Source organism: Exophiala spinifera (genome assembly GCF_000836115.1).
Source record: "Exophiala spinifera strain CBS 89968 unplaced genomic scaffold supercont1.1, whole genome shotgun sequence".
Classification (NCBI taxonomy): domain Eukaryota; kingdom Fungi; phylum Ascomycota; class Eurotiomycetes; order Chaetothyriales; family Herpotrichiellaceae; genus Exophiala; species Exophiala spinifera.
The window spans coordinates 4,855,048-4,879,392 of NW_015622513.1; the positions used below are offsets into that span (position 1 = coordinate 4,855,048).

Here is a 24,345-nt window from a genome sequence, read left to right on the forward strand (position 1 = left end):
CCAGTTCGCACAGGCAAACTTCTTGCAAATAACACTAATTCGAGGTTGGTTCATGGCTCCAGTCGAAGCCTATTTTGACAACACCTGCTGTCTCCGACACGGAGTCGCAGCACAAAGCAGTGTTGCCTCCATGAGGTTTGGATCAAGAGCGCGGAGAAGAAGAAGACGACAACAACAACAATAATAAAGCGCCAGCAACCAAGCCCCCAAACGAAATGAGTCGGGCACCGCTTGACGTCATAAACTCCAAGTTGATGCGTAGTCAAGAACAACAGGATCACCAGGTGAGGCGCTCTTCGGAAGATCATATACGTACAACTCTGATTACGGAGCAAGTTTCTTTTTCTCTGGACGCTCAAGGGAAAGATAAGTTGGGCAATTGTACGTACGTTGGTTGTCCTATAACATTGCCGTGCCACCCTCCTGAAGAAGTCGGGGCTTGGTTGGCTTGTCAGCCTCGACGCCTTACTCGATCGAAGAAGCAATCATATTGTACAGTCTTAAACGAACGAACGGCGCCCTCTACCCGCCCACCCCCAATGCCACACATGGCGCCTCGAACAGTCTTGCTCGTGGTTGACATGCAGGTGTTCTTTGCGCCCATGGCCACAGACGCCCTGCCCAACATTGTGAAACTCTGCACTTACTTTACAAAGGCATCAGCGCCCATCATCTTCACTCAGCATGGCCACAGTGAGTACGAACTCACGACGAAGCCGTCCCCTAGCCAGCTTGTTCGTAGATGGGGGCCACAAAACTCGATAGCCACGGGCTCTCCTGACTGGGAGATCATCCATGAGCTGCGGCAGTTCGTCTCCAAGTTCCCTCCACCCGAAGCTGTGGTGGATGTGGGCGAGTCTTACCCTCCATCCCAGGACGAGCAGTTCCCAAAGTTGATGCCGAAGAACACCTACGACGCCTTCATCAACACCAACCTGTCGACGATCCTCGAGGCTGCGAAGATCGAGCGAGTGGTCGTCTGCGGGGTCATGAGCGACGTTTGCTGCGGCACAACGGCTCGATCAGCGTTCAACAGAGGGTACGAGACCTGGCTAGTGAGTGATGCAACGGGTAGTGCGACTCAGAGTCAGCATCTGGCAGGCCTAAAGTCCTATGGTTTTGCATATGGGGAGGTGTTGAAGACGAGGGAGGTATTGGCCCGCTTGAAGGAATGACGGGGACTGATCGTTAAGAGAAGAAGCAAAAAGTAGCATGCTAAAATGACTCCAGGGATCCCCCCAGGTGTGTCTGGACGACGGAGGCGTGACGGTAACTAGAGGTAAGACGTCCGCGTAATGTAGTGTCGCTTGGCTTGGGGTCGGTCTTGTCCATTACTCGACCACAGAGTGGGTTCCAAGGTCGCCGTGAAAATGCCGCATGCAAATCTAGATTCTCAGGACTCATCGTGCCCTTCTGCTGATAGAGTTCTGTGAAGAACGGTTGTCGATGTCCAATCTTCTTCACCATGTCAGTGTCGCTGATACCTTGAATACGCAGAGCAATTGTGCAAGATCAAAACTCACAAAAAGAGACGCCAAAAAGCAAGATGTCTCCAGGGCCGAGTCTCTTCTGATGATACATGCAAGTAGCTAGGCTCCTCCGCAACAAGATTCTGAGATCTCGGGAACATTGTTGTTCTGTGCGTCTCCAGAGAATTCATGCTACTTCATGATATGCATCTAGAAATATTGACAAGAACTGTTGGATTGATGTCTATCTAAGGATCGACTTTCCTCTAACCAAGGCTCCGATTACATTCAAAGCTTGTCCGCGCGAGGTGTCCCTTTCTCATTTAGCAAACACAACTTGCATTGGGACTGACAAATACGATGAGCACAGCGCTGAACGTAGCAGTGGCTATGAACGAATCGATCCTTCGAGGCATTCCCACCACTGCAACTGCGCTGCTGAAGAGGAAGCTCAGGAGTACAATGATACAGAGCCTCAGGAGCTCGTCGTTGATGAAATACAGACAAAATGCCCCGACGGTGGGAAGGATAGGCGCCAGTATTGTGGCCACCACTGTCACAAGCCTGGCGATGTGTTCGTCTCTGTAGCGAGACAGCTTGATCGGACGCAATGGTCTCCAGTTCTTTGGGAACCTGTCTGAGATGACTTCTTTCTTTCCAAAGAGTTTATGGTATGGTTCCGTGATAATCCAGGTCAGCCATCTCGTGAGGATGTCGGTGCCACCTTCTGTGTCCAGAAGGGACGTCATGTCATACTCCATGTCTTCCTGGGTCCAAGGGAAAGCCTCGACAGCATTCTTGAAGAAAAGGTTCTTGTCGGGTGTGTCTCGAAGGACTTCGTCCTCAAGAACCCTGAGGTTTGTTTTGCGCACAGGAGGTAGGTTGGCTATTAGTCGAGCTCGGAGAAGACCTTCGTCTACATGTTATGTTCGAAAACAGTCAGCGACCGGGAGCATTTTCAGGTTCCGAGAGCGGCTATTATACGTACCGTACTCCTTTTGAAGTTCGCGAAACTCCTTCATGAGCTCTCGTTGTCTGGATCCTAGAGGGGAGCTATCATTCAACAGGGCGTCAAAGTTCACAGCAAAGGACTTCCTCTTGGGATCATCGGACTCTCGATCGTCCTGAATAAAAGTCAATAGTTGTTCTTCTTTTTGCAGCAGCTCTGCCTCTAGCAACATCAGATTGCGGTGTCTATGGATGGAAAATCTGCGATAAATAGCAAATTCGGGATAACAGCTGAATGCTGCGCTCAGTGTATCGTAGCCTTCCATACCGAAGCGATGACTTGGGACTTTGAGTAGTTACAGGATATCCAGCAAGAGACTGCGGGTCGGACTGTATTTAGCCAGCCTGAGACTGGGATGCGAAGAGCATTCTTCTCAGCCTCGATTGAGTTGGCATGCTGTCTGATTGCCCGAGATGTGTTGGATGCCAGGCAGAAAACATGTGTCTGCGATCTGGAGCCCACCTCAATCAAGGCGAACTCGCAGATGAGAACAGTGCCCACCTGGCTTGAGAGAGAGAGATCGGACAAGGCGGTAGTGCCACGGCCACCGACCCCTGTAGCCCATGATCTAAAATAACCGAAGGGCAGCATGAACTGATGATGTGCTGGCGAGGAACCACTGTTCGTTTGCACCAATGGTACAAAAGGGTCAGTTCAACCCGCAGTCGTCAGTGTGATTAACGAAGCATGAGACCAAATGTGCTCACCCGAAGTAGGCCCACTTGCAAGCAAAGCGTATAACAGGGCCATCTCCAAGCGGCCGGCACAGAGTCTCATCTGCGCTCCTCTCACTGTTTCTATGGCCACTCTCTTCTTCATGGCAAACGTGGAGCCGACTCACCTTTGGAGACGCAACCTCTCATCTTGTCGACAATTTGCAATCTACCAAGGTAAGTAATCACCAACGATCGGATCGACCCAGAGGACACTCACTAGTCCGAGCAAAGGCCGGCTGTGCTCATCGGCAGAGACGTGGCATGCAGTTTTGCCGGCGGAAAGCCAACGCGGCTGGCACATTTCGATTGATACTCTGGACAAGATAAGACCTCGCTCCTTCCTGGCCCCTCATGAAAGAGTTCTTCTCCCTCTCCCTTCCTGACAGCATTGAGTGGGTTTTTGAAAGTGTTGAGCCCTGGACAGGATGGATCACGTGATGCCCCGACAAGACGCGTCCCGGATGGCACGAGGCGAACTCACCGAGGCACGTGTGATTGTACGAATGGAGGCGAGATCTATTCCCTGGGTAGAAATCCAAGCATAGGACGACACATGCAAGCTCGTCGAAACAGCGGTTGAATCTGATTGCTATCACAATTGCACAACTCGCCTTCGGGGATTGTGGAGGCTGGAAACTTCAGAAACTTCAGAAGCGTTGGCGACTCCCAGGCTCACTAGGCTCCTGTTTCTGGGGCTAAATATACGCGACCCTCAGGACCCGCAGCATGTTCATGTGCTCTCTCGGGCCGCGCCAGAACTGACAGCGGCTCATGCACTCGCAGTTCGACTTGCTTCTACTGAGACGAACCGATCATCACAATGTCCTCCGCATACGAATCCTCCCTCGGTCGGCGGCCGCTTAAGACCACAGTATATGGCCGTCTTAGGAGAAAGACGCCCTATGCGGTGTTGTTGTCCTGCCTGCGGAACGAACGCGCTTTGTTATGGTGAGAGTTCCCTCATGGTCAGGTCATGTCTATGAGCTACGGATGGCGCTTCGGCCCCAGGAACAAAGCCGGGCAGTGACCGTTTATTGAGTTGAGACTGACAAACATAACGAGCACAGCGCCGAATGTAGCAGTGGCCCTGGCCATCCCAAGCAGGATTCTCCGTACCTCTTCCCCGGTGACAACGGATGATTAGCTCCTTTTCGGCCCTTGGGGCCCTCCCCTACTCTTGACCTCTCGGTTGTCATAGCATGCCAAAATTGCCGGCTAATTGGCTTCGAATCTGGAAATGCGAAATGTGGGATATTCGGGGCCTCGCTTTCGCTTATCGTTTTGCCCAGCCTCGTTCTGCGCACATTCTGCTCCATACACACATTAGACTGTTTGCATTATACGCCGTGCGATTGTTGCTTTCTTGACCCTCCCAGTTGACCTGCACTGCTCCGTTTTCGAAGCCTCGAAGCCTCGAAGCCTCCTTTGCGTGTCCTATCCAATTTGCCCGAATCGTTTAGCCTTTGTTGCACGCTCTCCCGAAAAAAGCGAACAGGAAGTGGTCACCATGTCCAACTATGTCGTGGTGCCATTACCGGGCGGATTTGAGGCTCGCGACTTCTCATTTTCCCCAGGTGGGAATGGGCGAGGAGCCAGCATGACCATACAACTCAATGAGATCCCTGGCAAAACCTCAAAAATGGACCTGAATGAGGGTGATTCGACAACCTTGGGTCAAAAAGCAGGAGATATCTGTGGAACTGTGGCTGAAGCTGGCCAGGAAGATGAAGACACGGAAAATCAAGAAGTTGGGCCACATACCATGGACAAAAGCGAAACACACGTCCTGTGGCAAGCTACCATAGATCAGAGGGGAAGCTGTGGTCAGGTTCCAGAATCCCAAGTGCACGGTATATCAGAATCTCAGCATGGAGATACCAATACCAAGCCCCAAAGTGAAAAGTTCGCAGGTGAAGATACCAGAATGGGGCATCAGGGGGATTACATACCAGCGTTAATGCAAAAAGCACACATCCACACCGAATGCTGCCAGGAACTGTCACATTCTCTTTTGGGTGACAAAGTGGAAAGCGCTTTACATGCTGAACCACGGGTCGGCCAAAAACTGCATCTTGAGCTCCCCTTTCAACAGCAACGTGAGCAGACCGACAGAACGGCGCAAGTTGAGGAGGATCTCGCCCAGAATAGGGCTGTTGCTGAGCGTCTGCAGGTGAATTGCAGGTTACTTGACTGCTCCGCCGGCAAAGAGGAACGATTCGTCAGCAAGTTTGACACAGGATCGACTCACTCGATTATCCTGAAGGACATTGTGCCGGACGATCAGTACCGATCTCTTTCGGAACCTATCGAGCTCAGTACGGCTTCTGGCCAGATATTGACCATAGGAGGATGTGCCGAGCTTTATTGGCGTTTGGCATGCTGTCCGCAAGGCGTATACATAAGGAGTACCTTCCTGGTAGTGGACGGCCCCGTAACAACCCTAGGAGGTTACAATGCCCTAATTGGTGCGTGGGACTCAGTGAGAACAGGTCATATTACTATCCTACAGTGTGAAGAATGCCCTATTCGCTTACCGGTTGCGTCGAAGGGCCGTTCGAAGATGTCGTAAACTGATCCCTGCCGGCAGCTGGCCATGCCCATGAATTAGGCAGAGCCGCATGCCCCTTGTCTTTTGGTCCACACCCTCATAGATGGATCGGCTCCAATGATGGCCGATTCCTGCCTTACGTCTTCGGAGGGAGTGGAGCAGTGGCCGAACGAGAGACCTGGGACAGAGCGCACAGCTCCCAATGGCTGTTTTATGCTGACCGCCTCGAACAACTCATAGGTCTACGAGTCCATGGATGAGCGAACGCGAGCATGAGCCAGAGGCGTCTTGATGTTGTGTCGTAGGCGCTACGGGTGTTGCCCTGTTGTTGTAGTGGAGGGAGAGGACGACTCTGCAAGGAGAAGGGTGCTTGGGACCTCTGCATAGACGGCGGTTAGCAGGAAGTTGAGAGGAGATAACATATAAAAGCAACTGCATTCGCCTGATCGTGTCTGCTTCGACCATTATCCCTACCGCTTCTGAAATCTCAGTAGTGTCCAGCTTACAACTGCATAGCCGCATCACGCCCTACCTCTCGCTATGGCCAGCTTGCTCAAGACCAACGCAACCTTTGGCATTGAACCAGACCTCGACCAGCAGCCGTTGATTTTTGGGGGAGGTAAAATCGACGACCAGCTACCTGTCACAGTATCTGTCGATGATGAGGCTCAGTGCTGCACGATCACCAATACTTCACTCGTCAAGCTCTATGGCAACAACCCTCTTCCTCTTCATGACGATGGCCATGTATGCAGACATAGAAACCATGTTTGCCGAGTTCGACTTGACGTTAGCGGAAGATGCCCAGGGCTGACGTGGGTCAACTTCTGTGTGCTTGAAGCAACTGAGCAGATTGTGGTGATGACTGGTCGAGAGCCATGTTGGGCAGAGATCCCAGAAGCAAGCTGTTGTGTCTTTGTTGAGACGAAACGCAAGCCTAGTTGGTAATTGTGACCCTCATCAGCAGACAACTACTGACCATATTGCAGAAGACGCCGCGGAGCTCAAGCAACGCAAGGAGGAAGAGAGGAAACGATTGGAGAATCAGATATTGGCCGAAAGAGCAGCAAGGCGTAGGGCAGCTTCTGAAGCAGCAAGGGCACAGAATTCAGCTCCAGGCCAGGGTAGCACGGCCCAGCGGGTTGTGAACCAAGGGGGTGCTTAGCAGGGCAAACCGATCCAGAAGAAGAAGGGTGGCCAGTAGCTAGACCGTCCACTTCAGCCAGCGTTGTATGGACGTTAGGCTTGGGTTGTCGTCGCTACAACTTGAACCAATAGTATCAGATAGGGAGGCAGTACCGCACGCGCAGGCGGGAGGACAGCGCCGGGAAATTGTTCTTGACATTCACGAGGTAGAGTTGGACAGGGGCTTCAAACTTGCAGTATTATTACCTTTCAAATGTGACGTCTCTTCTGCTCGGACAAGGACGCAATTTATTTTGGTGCGTGGGCACCATAACAGCTCCAGGGGACCTGATGTCGGGTTCATAGGCCTGGTAGTTCGTCTGGGAACGACTCCAAACCTCCAAATTCAGCGTGCTGAGATGTTCGTAAATGGAGAGACCGACTGAGGCACACGGCTTATCTCCAACAGCCCGGCCTGCCACAGCTTTGCGCGTTTGGGCACCTTGGACCGGACAGCACACTTCGTTAAGTGTGGCTACGCTGCTGCGCTCAGAGCACTCCGTGCATATGATGGTCTCGACGACCGCAACAGGGTGGTCGATAGTACCTCCGCTGGCAATGGAGTTACTTACCTGCAAGGATGGACGATGCTCGATGATGCGCAAGCTGTCGATGTATGAGATGAAGTGTGAAGTGTCGTCGTAGCTCTCCAATGGTGCGTTTAGAGAAATTTCGATAAAGGCGGTGAGAGACAAGATGAGGCTGAGCACACACACACACACTCTCTCCCCATCTCAATTTGCTTAATGTTAACTGGTGCTTGACCATGGCAACACTACGAAGGGCTGCCACGACAGCTCGGGTAGGAGCCTTCAAGAAATCGACAATGAAGGGGTCGGCGAAGAAGTTTCGAGTATCCTAGGCTTTTGCGTGTTTCGAATACTGCCGCGATGGAACATTTACATACATTGAGGAACGGACGTTGCTTCGAAAAGGGGTCCTCAGCCTTACTGCCCTGCCCTCTCTTTTGACCCACAAATGGCTAGCTCGCGGCCAACCACGGGTATGGAGGACACTCGACCTTTTTTTTTATTGTTCCCTCGCTGCATTGGAGACAAATGTAATTAACACCAGCACCGATCCGGGTTCTGCGTCTGCTTCCATCTGCAGAATGAGACTGTCTCTCAGGGGGTGTGAACTACGGCGGACACCGAACGGCCGCGCCGCCACTTCGTCAGTACTCCGTAGACATACGCTTGCTAGATAGAAAGACCTTACAACGCACCAGGCACGAATACGGACCAAGAAAATTGGACAGAGCAACAGAATAACCCTGATTTATAGTCAAATTCGAACTTCGGTATATAATTTTCTCTTTAGACCAACCAACGCCGTCGCTAACATCAGACATCGGACTCTTATAGTCACCATACACGCATACTGAAAACGTGCGCCACAGGCAACAAACTCAGTACTTGACCCTTCCTAGCGTTGGCTTCCAGTCCAGTGGGTGAGTCTCAGGGGTAGCTTCTGGATCCGGTCTCCAGATCTTGATGGTCTTATCCGCCTCGCCCATGATGAGACGCAGCCCGGTCTGATCGAAAGTACTACTCATGATGCCAGCCTCGGCATCCAGAGAACCAGGCTGCGCCAACGACTCCGTGCTCTGGAACCTGTGGCCGGTCTTCCAATCCCAGAACGAGATACTCCCGTTGTCGCCACCGCTGAACAGAACATTGTCCTCGTTGACAGCCAAGGTGTTGATGATGGCGTTGTGGCCCTCAAAGTTCTGCATGAACGCGCCTTCGGGACACTTCCACTGCTTGATCGAGCCCGCAGACCCGGAGGCGAAGGTGAATTCTTTGGGATGCAGGGCCAATGCCCTTACACCCTTCTTGTGATGTGTCAATACACCCATTGTCTTTCCTGCCGCCAGATCCCAAAGCCGGACCGTGCTGTCGAGACTTGACGTTATGACCTGAGGATCTGCCTCCTGGCACTTGACATCCGAAACGGTGCCCTTGTGGCCGCTGAGAACGTGAATGTTTGATCGTGTCCGCATATCCCAGACGCGTGCAACACCATCTCGTCCGCCAGTCACCAACACGTCAAGTGTCGGATGCAGCGAAAGCGTGTAGACCCCCGACAAATGGCCGTGGTAGTGTCGGATAACCTTGTTCGTTTCCAAGTCCCAGCACTTGACCATTTTGTCCTCGCCACACGAGAAAAGGTAAGGGTGTCGCGGAGAGACGGCCAGTCCGCGAACTGTAGAAATGTGGCCGGTCAATGTCAACCGGAGCTGTCCCGTCGCAAGATCCCAAATTTTAATCGTTCGGTCACCCGCACCTGACGCGAACCATTCGTTACCAGGTTCCACGGCGAGCGCTCGTACCCAGCCAAGGTGTCCTGATATGACTCGCATCAGCTTCCACGGCGCGTGCCACTCCGGCCGAGGCTGTTGCATGTTTGGTCTTCGGATCAGACTGTTTCCCGTCCCGTTCGTCTGCGTCGATTGACTTTGTGGTCCTGCATTTCCCTCGCTCTTCACCAATGCCATCTGATTAGATCCTGCCTGAACCCTCGGCCGCTTTGGACCTCGCGCAGCAGCAGACTTGGCCTGCTTCTCTGCCAGTGCCTTGGGCAATTCGCGAACGCTTTCATACTCGACTTTTCGCTTGTACGTGGTCGCTATCGAAGAATAGCTAGGGTCGGGCGTCTCGTCGAAGTCATTGCCGAAAATCACCCTCGTGCGCTCCGTGAGGGCTTGTACTGCTGCTGCCGCCGATGCCATTGTGCTAGATGTATTGGAGATGGCGAGAAATGCAAACTTGTCGAGAATGGAACAGGCGCAACAACCCATGATGATTTTCAAAAATGCGCCGGCAAACTTGCCCCGTCCGTCTCGAGTTGGCGGGAGCTTTCCAAACTTGTCCATGCGGGGAAATAAAATGCTTCAGGGACGCGACATGCGTTTCTCCGCCTAGAACCGTCCGAAACGTTCTCGACATGGCAGAAACCAAGGAAAACAAGTACGCCATACACGAGGCGGCTCGAGATGGCAGATGTAAGGTCTCACATTTCTTGTGTCGATGGACAACAACTGATCATTTGAACAGTACAAGTGGTGGAGTCTCTATTGAGCGTGAGTCTTGCCTCTCTTACCCTACTGCCACGGGATCATCGTTGACTTGGTCAGGTAAATCCAAAACTGGCGAATCTGGTAGATCAGGATGAAAGACTGCCTCTCCACTGGGCATGCGCATTCAACCACCTTGATATCGTCAAAGTTCTAGCCTCGACCCGCACCTTCGATCCCGACGTCGTGGATGGCTCAGGATGGACGCCACTTGCCATCGCATCGAGTTTAAAGGACAACAGTGGTGAGGCAATCGTCGAAATCCTCCTGACCAAGGAAGCCGATCCAAAAATTCCTACAAACACTGGAGCTACTGCTCTTCATTTCGCGACATCCAAAGGAAATCTTGAAATATGCAAGACACTATTGAAGAATGGTGCCTCCGCAAGAGCCAAGGATAAACGAGGACAGCTACCCTTACACAGAGCCGCAGCGATAGGCAGTGTGCCCATTGTGAAGCTTCTACTCGAGAACAAGAGTCCTGTAAATGCTACGGACATGGACGGACTGACCGCGCTACATCACGCTATCAGTGAAGGCAACGGCGACGTTGCGGTGGAGCTACTTAAGGCTGGCGCCGAGACTGATAAGAAGGATGTTGATGGACGACTGGCGATCGAATGTGCACCGGATTCCAAAGTACGATCCTACATCATCCAAGCTGCCGAACGAGAAGGTATTGAAATTGAGTGAGATATGACGAAGTTGCCAGAAACCCATCAACATGTCATGATTTGCCCATGGTATCAGCCAGCTGCCGGTACATCTGCTTCACATCGACAATATCTGCCTTGAGCTCTTCCACCTGCTCACTCTTCTCACCGAGAAGTTCGAGAGTCGTCTGATGCCGCTTGCTTAGGCTCTCGTACTCTCCTTCAAGTGTCTTTATACGATTCTCAATCGTTCGTTTCTCCTCAACCTCGCGCATCAAGCTGACAACCTCCTGTCTGGCCTCGTCGCGCTGTGTTGTCAGTCTTGCTAGCTCGTCCTTGGTGGCGGCTTTCTCACTCTCGAGCCGACGGACGTTTGCGGACATCCGTTCCACAAGCTGCACAGAAGGCCCGGCTCCAACAGTGGACGTCGAGATAAGTTCATTGACGCCACGATGGCTGGTGGAAAGTGGCGTAGGTGGCACATTGGCAAAAAAGTCGTCTGGATCATTGGAGGTCACTATCGATGGCGTCTCAGCAATGGAACCGTTTGTCATGTTGCGGAAAGAAGAGGCCGAGTTCTGCCGCGATGGGCTGCTCCACTCAAAGGATTGCATCATGAAGGACTTTCTGCTGGTTGGCCTTTCGAATTGATTGATATCGAGGCCTAGACCAGCACCCTTGCGGATAGAAGTGCCGGGAGAATCTGTCCGTTGAAGTGGTAAGGTTGCGGTCCGTTTAGCCTTTTCTTCCAAGAGCTTGCGCTGCAGTTCCTTCTCTGATGCCACTTTGTATTCCTCGAATTCCCTTGTGGCATCGGCAAGGTCAGCTTCGAGCTGGGCGACTCTTCGGCTCAAACGTTGGGATTCCTCTTCGACATCCACCAGTGATTTGTCTTTTTCGGCCAGCATATTTTGAACCTCGTTCAACTGGGATTCTTTACTCTTTGCCTTGAGCGTAGTTTCGCGCAGCTTTTTGCGGAGGTCTGCTTCCCGAGCCGCGATCTCGTCACGTTCTTTTTCGAGATTGGTGATCCTCCCTAGAAGAGTACTCTCAATCCCTTGCCAATTTTGACTTGCTGTTGCATATTGACTCTGCAATGTCTCAATTTGCCGGAGCAATTTTGCTTGCACATGACCCAGGTCGGTCGAAGAAGCTTCCTCGGCTCTGACGCGAAACGACTCAAGCTTGCTTTCAAGTGCTGCTTGTTCATTAAGCATTTCACTTTCGAGCGCCTTGGTCTGCTCCCTTTCTCTGCTCAATGTGGCTTGAAGGTCCTTGATTTCCCGTCGCAACTTCTCCTCCGAAATTTCTCTCTCTACCTTTGCACTCATCAGATCGTCTTGTAACTCTGTGATACGTTTCTGCTCTCTTGCCACTTGATCTGCTTTTGCCTGGCTTTCGGCTGCTTCAGCTCTTGCATTGGCCTTTGAGATTTGTGATTTCATCTCAGCCAGAGTTGACTGCAGGGCATCTCGCTCTTTGCGGACCGCATCGAGCTCACCGGCCTCCGAAGCTTTTACCGCAAGACTCTGTTCTGCACGTCTGCTTGCGGCCTCGGCTTTTCTAGCTCGATCTTCCATGTCTTTGAGCGAACGCTCAGCCTTATCTGCGCGAAGCTTGGCAGCTTCTTGCTCCCTGTTGGTGGTAATGAGCTGAGCGCGCATCTTCTTGATAGTAGTAACGTGCTTCATCTCGGTCTTGGATAAATTGTTGCCTTCTTCAATCAACAAGGCAATCTTGCCCTCCTGTTCTAAAAGCTTCTTCTCCAGACTTCCAGGTTGGACAGAGGCGGCTGCTTGTTTCAAGGATTGGGCAGCTTCACTGCTTAGATACTTGAGCTTTGCCTGGAGTGCATCGATCTTTTCAATATACATGCTTACATCCTCCTGTACTCCTGGTGTGCCAACTGCTGGCACGTCTTCTTCACTTATCCGCGAGGATTCTGGGGTCACCCGACCCGGCAGCACCTCGTTCACACTTGTGATCTCGGTGGACGCTCTCGTAGGTCCTTCCTCATCCTGCATACTAATATCGATTTTCGGGATCTGTGACTGTGAATAGGGCGATTCATCCGGCGGATGGGACACTTCTGCATCCACTTTATTCCCAGCAGGCAATCCGACAACATCTCCTTTCTCGGAACCCAAATCTGTTTTCGCAGAGCTCGTGTCTGCTCGGAGGCCTTGATCTGTTTGATTTCCTGCAGAGTTTGGAGATTCTTGTGGCGATTGTTCAGCTAGAGCCGTGGCTGAAGCGACTGGTGATTCGCTTCGACCAGTGTTCTTTTTGGCCATCGCCCTGGCAAGGCGTTCCTGCAATCGATCATTGGAAGTGGAGGCATTGCTATTGGATCTCGAGAGTTCTGAAGAGACTACGACAGGTCAATCAAGTGAAGCGTTGAAGGGCATTCAGCACATACTTCGGTTTGGAGGTGCTAAGTCTCGACCTGGTTGCGCAGGCGAGACACTTCGCTTTGGGGGTTCACCACCCTCGGCCAGGATATCATCTAGTCGTGATTCGACGGACGCCACAGCCTGTTGCAGGAAATTCCATCTTGAAGTGGATGTGGGTTTGGTCGCCATCTTGATGCGACAGAAGATGGTGCAGTCGGCACGATCAAAAGGTGCAACCTGTGGTGTCCATTATCTCAGAAATCTTCTTGATAACCACAGGGCTATTCTAGTCTCAAGAAATGACATTGTGCAATGTGGAATGTTTGCAGTCAGTAACGGTCCGCTGGGAGTGGACGCGTTTCCTAATGAACAAGTTGTCAAAGCGGAGTTGACACTTGGTTAACTTAGTGCCCAGCATCGTACATACCTAAGGTAGCTTAGGTAGGTGCTTCCGTGATCTGCACGGCTACATGCGCTCGCTTAACAGCTCAAGCAACAGTCGAACTGCCCTTTGCCATCTTGGAAGAAAAGGATTGTTCATTATGCCAATTCATGCTTCCCATAATTTATATCCTTGAGGAACGTGGGTTGACCCTTACTTGTTACAGTATTGTGTTGTTGCTGCACGCGACAGAGAAATACGCAGAAACGCTTCTCGGTTTCGCTCACAATCTCTCCTGGTACACCAGACCCTCTCTTTACACGGCACATTACGATAAGCGTGAACCGCAATTGTCACATTGGTTGTTGTATTTGATACAATCTACTATACGAGTTGGTGTATGAATTGGCTAGGTATAGCTGTCTAGGATCTCGTAGCAATGCTGATCGGATGTTCAGGCCAGTTCACAATCACCCTATATCCCACCAGTCCTTGACGTCTGAGGTCTGAAAGCAGGATCTAACCCCCTCATCGTGAACAAGTCGTTGGTAAATCTTTATTTCGTCCTCAAGTGTTTCGCGGTTGTCCTCATTTACATAATCTATATAGTCAGAGTCTGGTGTTCAGATATAAGGGTCCAGTGGAGCATACTATTGCAACCTCGAGAACACATTCATTGTTAAGCTGGAGGATGTAGCTTGTCATTCCAGGCCCATTTATTGGTAGGTCTTCATAGGGATTCTGGTCATAGATTAAGTGCGATAATGGTTGTAATGCTGTTGTAGTGATAGTCATTCTAGCAGTGAGAATAACAGTGTGCAGTGCGGTTAAAAAGGTTGTCGAATGAGAGGAGTCTGGCGGTCTTTATAGATTCACATCGCAGATACAGGACTTTGAATAAGTGGACATCGGATTTGTTAAAGCACGCAGCGCAGACCGGGCTGAGATCGAGACGCTCGCGGAGGTTAACATTCCGTGAAGAGTGTGAATATAAACAGCACCTGATCCTGGAGAACTAAATACTAGATCGGTCTGCTCGTCCTCGTACTAAACCATGACAACAGGATGTCAGGAAGGTCTACCGAGTCAGCCTCAGGAGGCGAGGCTGAGACGCCTGATCTACGAAAACAGCAATGTCGATTGCTGTGCCATCGGTCCAGCATCAATGCTTCTTACTGTACTGCCTTGTGGCCACTGTTTTCACACTTCTCGCGTCGAACCGTTGTTATTAGGGGAGCCTAGTCCTTGTCCGCTCTGCAGGAAGCCGATCAAGTCTACCACAAGTCTCGCAGAGAACGCAAGAATTGAGGACTTCCAGAATCTAGCCATTGACAATGGCCACGATGAAGAGGGAGTTGCGAAAGAGACGCTTCGCGACAATGAAGCGAATTGATAAAACGTACCATCATCACGAATCGCACAGAGAGGCTGTCCAGAAGGCTGGAAGGCAACCTGGACTGAAACAGGGGATGAAGCGACTATTACGCATGCAGCAGATACAGAAGGAATGAGACAAGTTGAAGGCCGCGACAAGTCAGACAGAAGAGAGTGATTTTGGAAGCGACTTTTCGGCCACGAGGAACAGGACCCAAACTGCCGATTGTCATAGTACTTGTAGTCAATTGATATGTTGATGTCACTGGGTACGATTACCATGAACTGAAAGTTGCAACCACACGTTCCAAAGTATAATGGGCTTGGGGTTCAGGACTAGGGTGACAAGGAAATTCGCTATCGAGCTGGCCGCGTCTCAAGGGTCGTGTGTCGTAAGCAGAATGAAACGCTCAAAAGAGGGACTGCGGACAAGGACACAGTTCCGCAAAGACAATAATACATTGACACTGTGTTCGCTATCGTCTAGAGCACATTTTGGGAATATACCGCTGCCCTTTTCTTCAGCAGATACTCGCCTGCATTTATCGGACCCCATCGCTTCGGCATCTCAACACTGCAGCAGGACGGAAGAGGCTCAACAATTGTAGCCGCATCAGGAAAGCCGAAAAAGGCGATACTGTATCTCTCTGGGGTCATTTCATCGAAGTCCGCTCTCTCTTGAGAGCCCCAGTCGCCGATAAAATGCGAAGGTTCCACCTCTTGGTGAACAGCGTTTTTCCACCGCCCATTTGTCAATCGCATCAGCAGGTAACCAGCATTGACCACAATTGTCCCAGGTTTCGGGTCGATGGGTATGAAAATCGCATCTTTTTCGACCGCAGATGTCGTTATCTTGTCCGTCGAGCTCATATCGGCAATCTCGAGACCACCAACGTTGTGTTGGAAAAGTAGTGTCAAGGTACCGAAGTCGGAGTGCGCTGCATTTCGGACAATTTCACCAACCCGTAGACACTGTGTAGACACAGCAGGGTAGTGGATTAGACTTGATGTATGCATAGACCCGGAGTGATATCGGTTGAGAGCATCTTTGTTGTCCAGATCAAGCGCGATCGATAGGCATTCCAGTAATTTATCCATAAGCACGGTACAGAGCTAGCTCAACGTCAGAGAAGATGGGAAACACTTTCAGCGACATGTATAGACCTGATGGAACTCTGCAGCAAAATCCTGAAATCCGGGTAAATCCTCTTTATCTGGCCACAATCCCACCATGTCGTCCTCGGGATTGCGAATATCAAAGCTCTCTTTCATACCCTTCTTACCACGAATCTTCTCATTGCCGATTCCACAATAACCCTGCGCGAACGAGTGTGGTGCTGCAGAGAGAGCTTCCTTCGTAGAGTGCGGGAGAGAAAAGACTCGTTTACTCTACAACCCGCATGATCAGATCAAACCGAGTCCCCGTTTGAACGAGCAGCTTACCATCTCAAAACATGTATCAATCTTATCCTGGTCGATGCCATGGCCAATAAGGTAGAAGAAGCCAACAGATTTTAGCGCAGCATCCACTGCAGAGGCAGTGTGCCAACGATCATGTGCAGATCCTGTAAGGAACCGACTGAAATCAATCGTTGGGATTTTTGAGCCCATTTATGTAGAGATTGTTCTGTAACTGCAGAACAGTCAGTATGCGGAGTGAGAGTGGCAGGTTAAGATGAACAGTAGGTAATGCCTCATCAGAAGAAATGCGGCATGTTTAGTCTTTGGATTATGACGCCGCGTAGTAATTGTCAGCAAAAAGATCTAGGCCAGCATGCAACGTAAAATAGAACTAACTATACTGTGGTGTTTTGAAACAAAGAAGGCGCTCCAATGATGAGCAAAAGAATACGTGATGCGTTGGCGCCTGACTCCAGAAATATGAAAGAACCAGAGATCTCAACCGCGCCGTCAGGAACTTCGATTTCAGGAGAGTGGTTAATTTTCGGCCGCAAGTTGATGTCTCCTACCGGCGGAAGTCAGTGGGTATATATATGTCTGCAGACACACCCTTCTTCACGGTGAACATGGTGGGTAGGGTAATCTGTTGACTAGAGACAGTCATTGAAGCGTTTGAAGACTATTCTTGAGGATCTTAGCGTGCCCGTCACTACCTAATCATGATAAATTCAAAGCCAAATTACGGAAACACGCGCTGAGTCCTTTTGAGTAGTTCAATAAAGATAGTATTCCTGCAGTACATCCTTTGACTCGTTATCCTTCCGCGTCGATATGCCACGCCGCTTTCGCGGCTCTATGCCATGATTGGACAGCGAGGGGCCGGGAGCGTAAGGGCGGCATCACGCTTTTTTCCCTGTTGGGGTTGAGGTGCCTGCGGTTAAACCATACCTGGAGCTATCGGTACGAGTACAACGATAAGGAATAACTTTGGGGTAGCTACCTTGCAATGACATCGCTTCCTAATTTCGCCATCTGACCTCTTGTTACCTAACCCTACAATTCATGGCGATCGTTGTTTGATCAACTGTTACATTCCCGCCGTGCCAGGCTGCCAGTGAAAGAGTTTCCCAAGATGTCTTTGAGCCCACCTGCCTACCTCACCTCGCTCCAGAACAACATCAGAGCACGTCCGGTAAGTGCAATGCTGCCGTTATGATTCCTGGATCAACTGACGCCTCTGCTAGATACCTTGGGATGGTGCAGTCAGGGCTGGCAACCTCACAGACGACCAACTTAAGAAGATCAGGTCTGTCGACAAGGTCAGAAAAGAGCAGAGAAAGCAAACAATTGAAAAGGACGTCAAGAGCTACAGTAATTTGTTAGTGGGCGATAAAGATGGCGGTGGTGTTCTCGAGAAAGCATCAAAGCGGAGCGACATTATCCAATACATCCTGGTTCTTGCGACAGATCTGATCAATGGTACGTTTAGGATATGGTAATGGAGTCGCAATTGTTGACGTTCGGTAGATGCTCCTGCGCTTGCGAATGCAATCCTCGAACATTCTGAGCCATACAGGCCATTCATTTCCTTCCTCACGCAATCTGGCAATCCAGAAGACCCGATTCCTCTGTTTGCAGCCACTTTCCTTGTCAACCTTATTGCCATTTCACTCACATCATCCTCAAAACCGACTCCACGAGACGACCAAGCTCTCTCTCAGGTCTACGCATATCTGGCAAAGCTGGTCAAGAACCAAGATAGCGGGCTTCAAGACATCGGAGTTCAACATTTCTCGCAATTGTTGCGGACTTCGCGGTCGAAAGAGTTGTTCTGGAAACAGAAATCAGACACAGTTGATCCTTTGTTTGATATCTTGCGGAAAGCTGCAGGTGCCGCAAAAGATAACGATTCCACCCTATGGAGCGGGGCTACAAGTATAAGGAGCAGCGACACGAGGTTCGGTGGCGGGGTTGGGTTGCAATTGATGTACCATGTCTTACTGGTCATCTGGCAACTCAGTTTCGAAGGAGAGATGGTTGGCGAAGAGCTTGAAAAGTATGGTAGGAAGAATGCATAGGCGAGCTCTAGCTAATCTTTTATTAGGGACGAGGAAATTGTGCCCTTGTACACACAACTCCTTCGGATGTCACCAAAAGAGAAGACGACTCGTCTCTTGCTTGCAACGTTGAACAACCTACTTTCCTCGAACAAGGACACTTTGATTGCCACAGCGACTACTGCCAGACTGCCCTCGCTTCTCAGTAACCTCTCTGGGCGCCATCTCACAGACCAAGACCTTCTTGAAGATCTCGAGAACCTCAAGACAATGCTAGAAGAATACACCAAGAATCAGACAACGTTCGATGAGTACGCCGATGAAGTCAACTCTGGTCATCTACGATGGTCACCGCCACACCGAAATCCTACCTTCTGGAGGGAGAATGCTCGCAAGATCCTTGAAGACAAGAAAGGCGAGCTACCGAAGAAGCTGGCTGAGATCCTTTCGAGAGGATGGGAGTCAGACAAGAAGGTGCTCGCGATTGGGTGCAACGATGTTGGGAATCTGGTCAAAGAAGTCCCAGAACACCGATCAACTCTGGAGAGACTCGGGCTCAAAGCTCGATTATTAGAGCTTATGGGTGATTCCGACGAGAGCGTGCGCTGGGAGAGTCTGAAGGCTGTTGGAGAATGGATGCGATACACGTTTGACAAATAGAGGGTCTGCCTGACGCTCACCTGGTTTCATGACGCTTCGAATTTTCAGCATTAGAGACTACGAGGCCTCATGCAGTCTCACCACTCGTCCTTATCTCCCGGCTGGAGAGTGGAGAATAGATGCAATCAGCGATGGCGCAAATCGCTTGTGGTTGTTGTCGTGCAGGGGCGTCGCGAATAGATTAAGCACTGTTGATGAGTTTCTTTGGCGCTGTCAGTCACCCGGATCCTTCCCCTGCCTGTCTGTATGAGGTATAGGGCAGCCTTTGGCACTTAAAAGGCTCATGACAGCGCGCACAGGCGGCACAGCATGGAGATAATAATAGTGTACCTATTCCTTGATGGGCGAGTTGTAATACGAATTTGAGAGATCGCTGTCCGTATGGAGCATGGAATCTCCCTTTAGTCTAGTGATGTTGAGCAGAGATAGTATGGTACGAAGTCTAGAGGAGCTAGAAGGGACGGCAAGAACATCAACAAGTCTCCATGCGCCGGCCAGTCTCAATCAGGGTCATCGGCCGGTGCTCTTTTGGCATGGATGATGGATCTCCCCTACCAGGGTCATTTCCCTAAGCTCGAGGCCGTAAACGCCCAGAACAAAGGATGGATCGACACACTTTCATTGTATTGCTGGATGCTCCGGAAATGTCAACCACATTGTTTTTGCTGTCAGAGGCGCGTTGGCGTCCAAGCGGTTTCAACGCCTCTTCGAGAGGTGTATTCATGTCAAAATTAAGCCACATCCTCAACCACTCTACGCCATTGGATTGCTTCTGTTTGGTAACTTGGCTGAAGATCCCTTGGGTTCCTGCATTAGTACCTAGGTACAATGATACTTCCGGAGTCGGTGCGGGTGACGAGCACCTGCGGCTTTCCACCCCGCAAGATTGCATTTCAGTGTAACGAGCACAGTGCACTACAATAATCTCGCTTAGTATCTCATCTTATCAGTGCGAGAGGTCTTCTCTGCCCCAATACGTTCCCTTTTAGTCTCTCTCTAATGAGTACCGTCGCTCGTGCTGGTTGCAATTAGCAAGCGCCATAGGTCGGCTAGCGCGCAATCTGCCAGGGATCCAATGAGAATGACCCTGTCGGCGCCCCTAAACCGCATCCGACTGCAAACAACTTAGCGACTCTTTTCCTACTCTCGATTAATTCCTACAGCTCACGAGCAATACCACAGAACTCTAACTCTTTCTCTTTGGCTCTCCACTGCCAGTCTGTCCGTCTCTAGGACTATTCGCATGTGGCTGATCTACGTGCCGTACGCCAATTCGAAACATGTCGCTATTCTAGACGCCCGTCAAAGCGTCAAGCCACTGCGACAATCGACTGCCCCAACCCCCTGATCGCTTTCACCATGGCCGACAATGCTTCCTCAGGAAGCCTTGCTTCTGTACCCCCTCCTCCGTTACCGAAAGACTATCCTCTTCTTCAACAACGTCCTTCTTTCCCTGCGGCAGCTGTAAAACAGATCTCCCAAAGCCCTCCCGTCCGCCGAAAGCCTCTCCCTTCCAGCGCCTCGCCCGTCATACAGTCACCTCCGTCCCCCGAGTCTGTGCACCGACGACAGAACGCGGGCGTTTCACCGGAGCAAGACAAGATCAACGGCGTCTCACGCGCACTTGACTTTAGAGAAAGAAGGTCAGTGGACTCCTCCGGGTCATGTTTGTACCGCGTAGCTGACCTCAGTAGGACTCCGAATTCTTCGACGCAGTCGCCGGTGCAAAGACACTTACGAGAAACCACTTCTCAACGCACAACGACAGGCTCCGTCCCTCAAGTGTATACCGAGGACTATACCAGCTCCCCCAAGAGCAGCCACAGAGGAAAACCATCAAATGATTTCACGGTAGAACCCGTGGGAGCGCACGATATGGGTCTGAAACCCGGGTCGAGGCCGCCACCTCTGCGGACGGACTCGAATTCGTCAACAAAATCGTTGACGGTGATCGATACAAAGAAGCCTCAGACGCCAGGATCCAAATTTACTTCTTTCTTCAGCCGCAGACCTGCCGCATCCCCAAGCACAGAATCTTCGATCACTGACATATCCGACCGAAAATCTCCTCTTCCATCTCCTCATATGGGATCACCCAGCGCCTCTGTACGTTCATCCTCCGGCTTTCCATATGGATCCTCTACCTCGCGACCCCCTCAGTCACAACTCTCCCAAGATTCGATCGAGTTTGACGGCAGCTCATACGTCCACTCGCTTTCCAATGACGACGCGGCAAGTAAATGCCTTCAACTGGAGGCTGAACTACGCGAGATCAGCACGGAACTAGCCAACTCTATCAAACGCGAGATGGACCTGGAAGATCTCGTTGATAGGCTGCAGAACGAAGGACCAACCATGGGCAGAGAGATCGATCGTACAAGTGACTACTTCTCCGACTCGGGGACAAGTTCCGTGCGACCCGGCACCAGTGAAGGCAATCCAAAGGATGAAATCCAGCGGATAAAACGAGAGTCAGAACAACAAAGAGCACAGCTGAAGGTCGAACTGTCTCAGAAGTGGCAGGATGAGCGCTCAAGTCGGCAAGCCCTCGAGTCTCATGTCCAGATCTTGGAACAGAAACTTTCACTGACACGTCGGGATCACAATCAATCAGCAGACGTGACAGCGAGGGCCAAGGAACTCGAGATGTCACTGGAGGATGCAAGACGCAGACTCAATGAAGAAAGGCAGATTAAGGAAAACTTTGAAGATCTGCTCACCGCGCTACGAGTCGAGCTCGAACAGCATCGTAATGAAAGAGACAATCTTCGTGATGAAGTTGTGCCTCAATTGCGATCTCGCGTTGAAGGCCTCGAGGCAAGTCTATCTGAGTCGCAGAAGTCACCCTACGATGTATCAAGAATGCAACAAGAACTTCAGAGTCTCCGTGACGAAAATGCAGCACTGCAAAGTGCAAGAGCAATGAATATGCATTTCCAGTCGATTGCTGAAGAAGGAGAAAGAGTCGAATCACCAACTAAATCATCCTTTTTTGGTGGACGAGGAACAGGCTTGCAGCGTTCGAACACTATTCACATCAACAGGTCGAACTCGAGAGCAGGCAATCGGTCCAATTCTTTGTCCCGATCCAACTCAATTAGCAATCGTCCTGCTGCAGAAAACCAGCAGCCTCTTACAGACCAGTTGAAGGATGTAACGGAACAAAGAAATGCGCTGCACACCACCGTCAAGTACTTGTTAAGGAGACAAGAGGCTGAGCGGCGGCTGTTCGATAAGCGTTTGAAACTGGTTGAGGCCGAGCGAGACCGTGCACAGTCCTTGCACCATCAAAGAAAGGGGGGTTACGAACGCGAAGTTCGCACGTTGCGCTCTGAAATCAACTTGTTGCGCAAAAGAACCGACGATGCCTTGGAACAAAAATGGCAATGCGAAAAGGGACTGGCGGGTCTCAAAATGGACTTGGACCGTAGCAAACAAGAAACGGCTAGTTTGCAAACATTGCTCCAGGTCCGGGACGACAGCGCCCCAGAAATCCTTTCCTCCACATTAGAGGATGCTTTGCGTCGGTTGCAACAGCAACGAGAGCAAGCACAACAGCAGGAATCCCTGGGTCAACTTAAGCAAGAGCAGGAAGTGGCTGCGCAGTTGGAACTATCCGCGCAAAGGTCTGAGGAGCTGGCCGCCCAAGTCAGGAAACAAATGCAAGCGAACGCTGATCTGAGAAACCGACTCATGGAGGCTGTTCAGAACGGCGAGAAGAACCAGCACGCTTCAGCAGAGCGAATCAACGATCTTCAATCAAAACTTCGCAAACTGGAGGATAGCATTACTGTTGCCCAAATGCAATCCGAGACCGCCGTCATGAAGCACGAAGAAGAAGTTCGAGTCCTTCGAGCCAGTCACAACATCCAATTGATGCGTACACGGTCGGGCAGGAAGACGCCTGGGTTTTTGACGCCAACGCCTAAGTCGCCACTGTCACCGATGTTTGCCAACTCGAAGAAGAGCCCGAGGTTGGATCTGACCACTAGTGGGCCAGGCATGGCACTTCAGGAAGCCCTGAAAACAGAGTTCCTTGAAAAGAAGGTGGCAGATCTGGAGAAGGCTCTTGCGGAGGCAGAGAAGGAAATGGGAGACGTTGTGGGACGAATGAACACAGCTCAGATTGGTGTAGCTGAGCTGGAGTCAGAGAGGTGAGACTCTATCCAACATCATGTCTGCATATGTAAGCTAACATGGCTTAACAGGGACGAAGCTCTTCGTCAAACTCGACGACTTGAAGCCGCCATCGCCGCTGAACGTGAGAAGGTCCAAACTCTTCTCGATTCCTCGTACGACTACTCTTACCCGGACGACTATTAGCCTCCAAAACCGGTACAGGCAAAAATCCCTATACATTCTTTTTTTTAATATCAACATCATCTAGCCATGGCAGGTGTATTTAGCGTGGAGTTAAGGGCCTACGAAGCTTGCATGCTTCATCCTTTGGAGATACCAAACGGGCTTTTGAGCTTCCAGCGGGTTATCGTCGCATTTCTGACACCCTTTCCAGAGGGCGTGGTTGTGTCCTTGTTCAATTCTAGCAGAGCGCGCGTGCATGCGGGATATCTCGCAGGGCATCGATACATGATATACCCAGTTAATAGTATTTAGACAGATGAGACGAAGAGAGGGTTATGACAACAGGAGCTTACCTATACTAGGTACTTGTGGATTTGGATCTCGTGCAACATGGCGGGAGGCTGGCCTTGGGTGTTGCAACACAATCAAGGATACGGATATTGGCACTCTAGTTGTCAGGTAAATAAATAATACACTTGATCCTCGTCAGCGTGAACATGGTCAAGGTCCATCCCTCAGATGCAATTTCAACTCTCGGTTGGGAGGTTCGTGAGTGATCTTACAGTAGGAGCCCCAAACAAACGGGGTCGAGTGTCCTGCCTCTGTTTTGATTCCCCGCGCTGTGTCCGTATCAAGTTCACATGCACGGTTTTAAAAGGTTGGCCTCAATCTGACCTCGTATGGTGCGGCCCCTCCCTATCTGATGCATCCCATCTCGATACATTGGATTGCGGTGAAAATCTTTCATCGTCCTCGTCACTGAAGAGGGTGGCGCAGGTCACAAAGGGCACGATCCATACCCTGACTTCGCTCTGGGCGTGTTGTGATAACATCTGGCCGGACTGACGACATCCGCCTGAGACAACCCCATTCATTCATTCATTCAAGCAGGAACCAATTATTCCTCATCCGCTCTACCTAGGTATATACAGCACCTCCGTACACTCTGTGCCTCTTTCTCCTTTACAACCTGTCCGTGCTGTGCGCTACCACACCACCACGCAGCTGGGAAGTCGCGAAAGTCACGCTGCGTACTACACAAACACACACACACACACACACACACACACACACACACACACACACACACACACACACACACACACACACACACACACAC

General features: G+C 50.9%; 10 protein-coding genes across 10 annotated transcripts; 6 read left to right on the forward strand and 4 right to left on the reverse strand.

The window, feature by feature from the left end:
- Nucleotides 1-548: 548 nt before the first annotated feature.
- Nucleotides 549-1,175, forward strand: PV08_01801 (uncharacterized protein; the record flags this gene model as incomplete). Its single annotated transcript, XM_016376161.1, has 1 exon — nt 549-1,175. One exon carries the CDS (start codon nt 549-551, stop codon nt 1,173-1,175), a length of 627 nt encoding a protein of 208 aa, XP_016241437.1.
- Nucleotides 1,176-1,792: 617 nt separating this feature from the next.
- Nucleotides 1,793-2,743, reverse strand: PV08_01802 (uncharacterized protein; the record flags this gene model as incomplete). The annotated part of the gene is made up of 2 exons (XM_016376162.1): nt 1,793-2,385; nt 2,458-2,743. The coding sequence occupies 2 exons, from the start codon at nt 2,741-2,743 to the stop codon at nt 1,793-1,795; spliced, it is 879 nt and encodes a 292-aa protein (XP_016241438.1).
- Nucleotides 2,744-4,701: 1,958 nt separating this feature from the next.
- On the forward strand, nt 4,702-6,002 carry PV08_01803 (uncharacterized protein; the record flags this gene model as incomplete). Its single annotated transcript, XM_016376163.1, has 2 exons — nt 4,702-5,659; nt 5,782-6,002. The coding sequence occupies 2 exons, from the start codon at nt 4,702-4,704 to the stop codon at nt 6,000-6,002; spliced, it is 1,179 nt and encodes a 392-aa protein (XP_016241439.1).
- Nucleotides 6,003-6,282: 280 nt separating this feature from the next.
- Nucleotides 6,283-6,907, forward strand: PV08_01804 (uncharacterized protein; the record flags this gene model as incomplete). Its single annotated transcript, XM_016376164.1, has 2 exons — nt 6,283-6,682; nt 6,732-6,907. The coding sequence occupies 2 exons, from the start codon at nt 6,283-6,285 to the stop codon at nt 6,905-6,907; spliced, it is 576 nt and encodes a 191-aa protein (XP_016241440.1).
- A 1,428-nt stretch (nt 6,908-8,335) lies between these two features.
- PV08_01805 (pre-mRNA-splicing factor prp46) lies at nt 8,336-9,727 on the reverse strand (the record flags this gene model as incomplete). The annotated part of the gene is made up of 1 exon (XM_016376165.1): nt 8,336-9,727. One exon carries the CDS (start codon nt 9,725-9,727, stop codon nt 8,336-8,338), a length of 1,392 nt encoding a protein of 463 aa, XP_016241441.1.
- A 146-nt stretch (nt 9,728-9,873) lies between these two features.
- PV08_01806 (uncharacterized protein) lies at nt 9,874-10,696 on the forward strand (the record flags this gene model as incomplete). The annotated part of the gene is made up of 3 exons (XM_016376166.1): nt 9,874-9,931; nt 9,984-10,009; nt 10,064-10,696. The coding sequence occupies 3 exons, from the start codon at nt 9,874-9,876 to the stop codon at nt 10,694-10,696; spliced, it is 717 nt and encodes a 238-aa protein (XP_016241442.1).
- Nucleotides 10,697-10,730: 34 nt separating this feature from the next.
- PV08_01807 (uncharacterized protein) lies at nt 10,731-13,238 on the reverse strand (the record flags this gene model as incomplete). Its single annotated transcript, XM_016376167.1, has 2 exons — nt 10,731-13,027; nt 13,076-13,238. 2 exons carry the CDS (start codon nt 13,236-13,238, stop codon nt 10,731-10,733), a joined length of 2,460 nt encoding a protein of 819 aa, XP_016241443.1.
- Nucleotides 13,239-15,288: 2,050 nt separating this feature from the next.
- On the reverse strand, nt 15,289-16,416 carry PV08_01808 (uncharacterized protein; the record flags this gene model as incomplete). Its single annotated transcript, XM_016376168.1, has 3 exons — nt 15,289-15,918; nt 15,970-16,194; nt 16,249-16,416. 3 exons carry the CDS (start codon nt 16,414-16,416, stop codon nt 15,289-15,291), a joined length of 1,023 nt encoding a protein of 340 aa, XP_016241444.1.
- A 922-nt stretch (nt 16,417-17,338) lies between these two features.
- Nucleotides 17,339-18,923, forward strand: PV08_01809 (uncharacterized protein; the record flags this gene model as incomplete). Its single annotated transcript, XM_016376169.1, has 4 exons — nt 17,339-17,398; nt 17,451-17,685; nt 17,734-18,262; nt 18,311-18,923. 4 exons carry the CDS (start codon nt 17,339-17,341, stop codon nt 18,921-18,923), a joined length of 1,437 nt encoding a protein of 478 aa, XP_016241445.1.
- A 1,359-nt stretch (nt 18,924-20,282) lies between these two features.
- Nucleotides 20,283-23,246, forward strand: PV08_01810 (uncharacterized protein; the record flags this gene model as incomplete). The annotated part of the gene is made up of 3 exons (XM_016376170.1): nt 20,283-20,566; nt 20,618-23,077; nt 23,132-23,246. The coding sequence occupies 3 exons, from the start codon at nt 20,283-20,285 to the stop codon at nt 23,244-23,246; spliced, it is 2,859 nt and encodes a 952-aa protein (XP_016241446.1).
- Between the last annotated feature and the right edge of the window lie 1,099 nt (nt 23,247-24,345).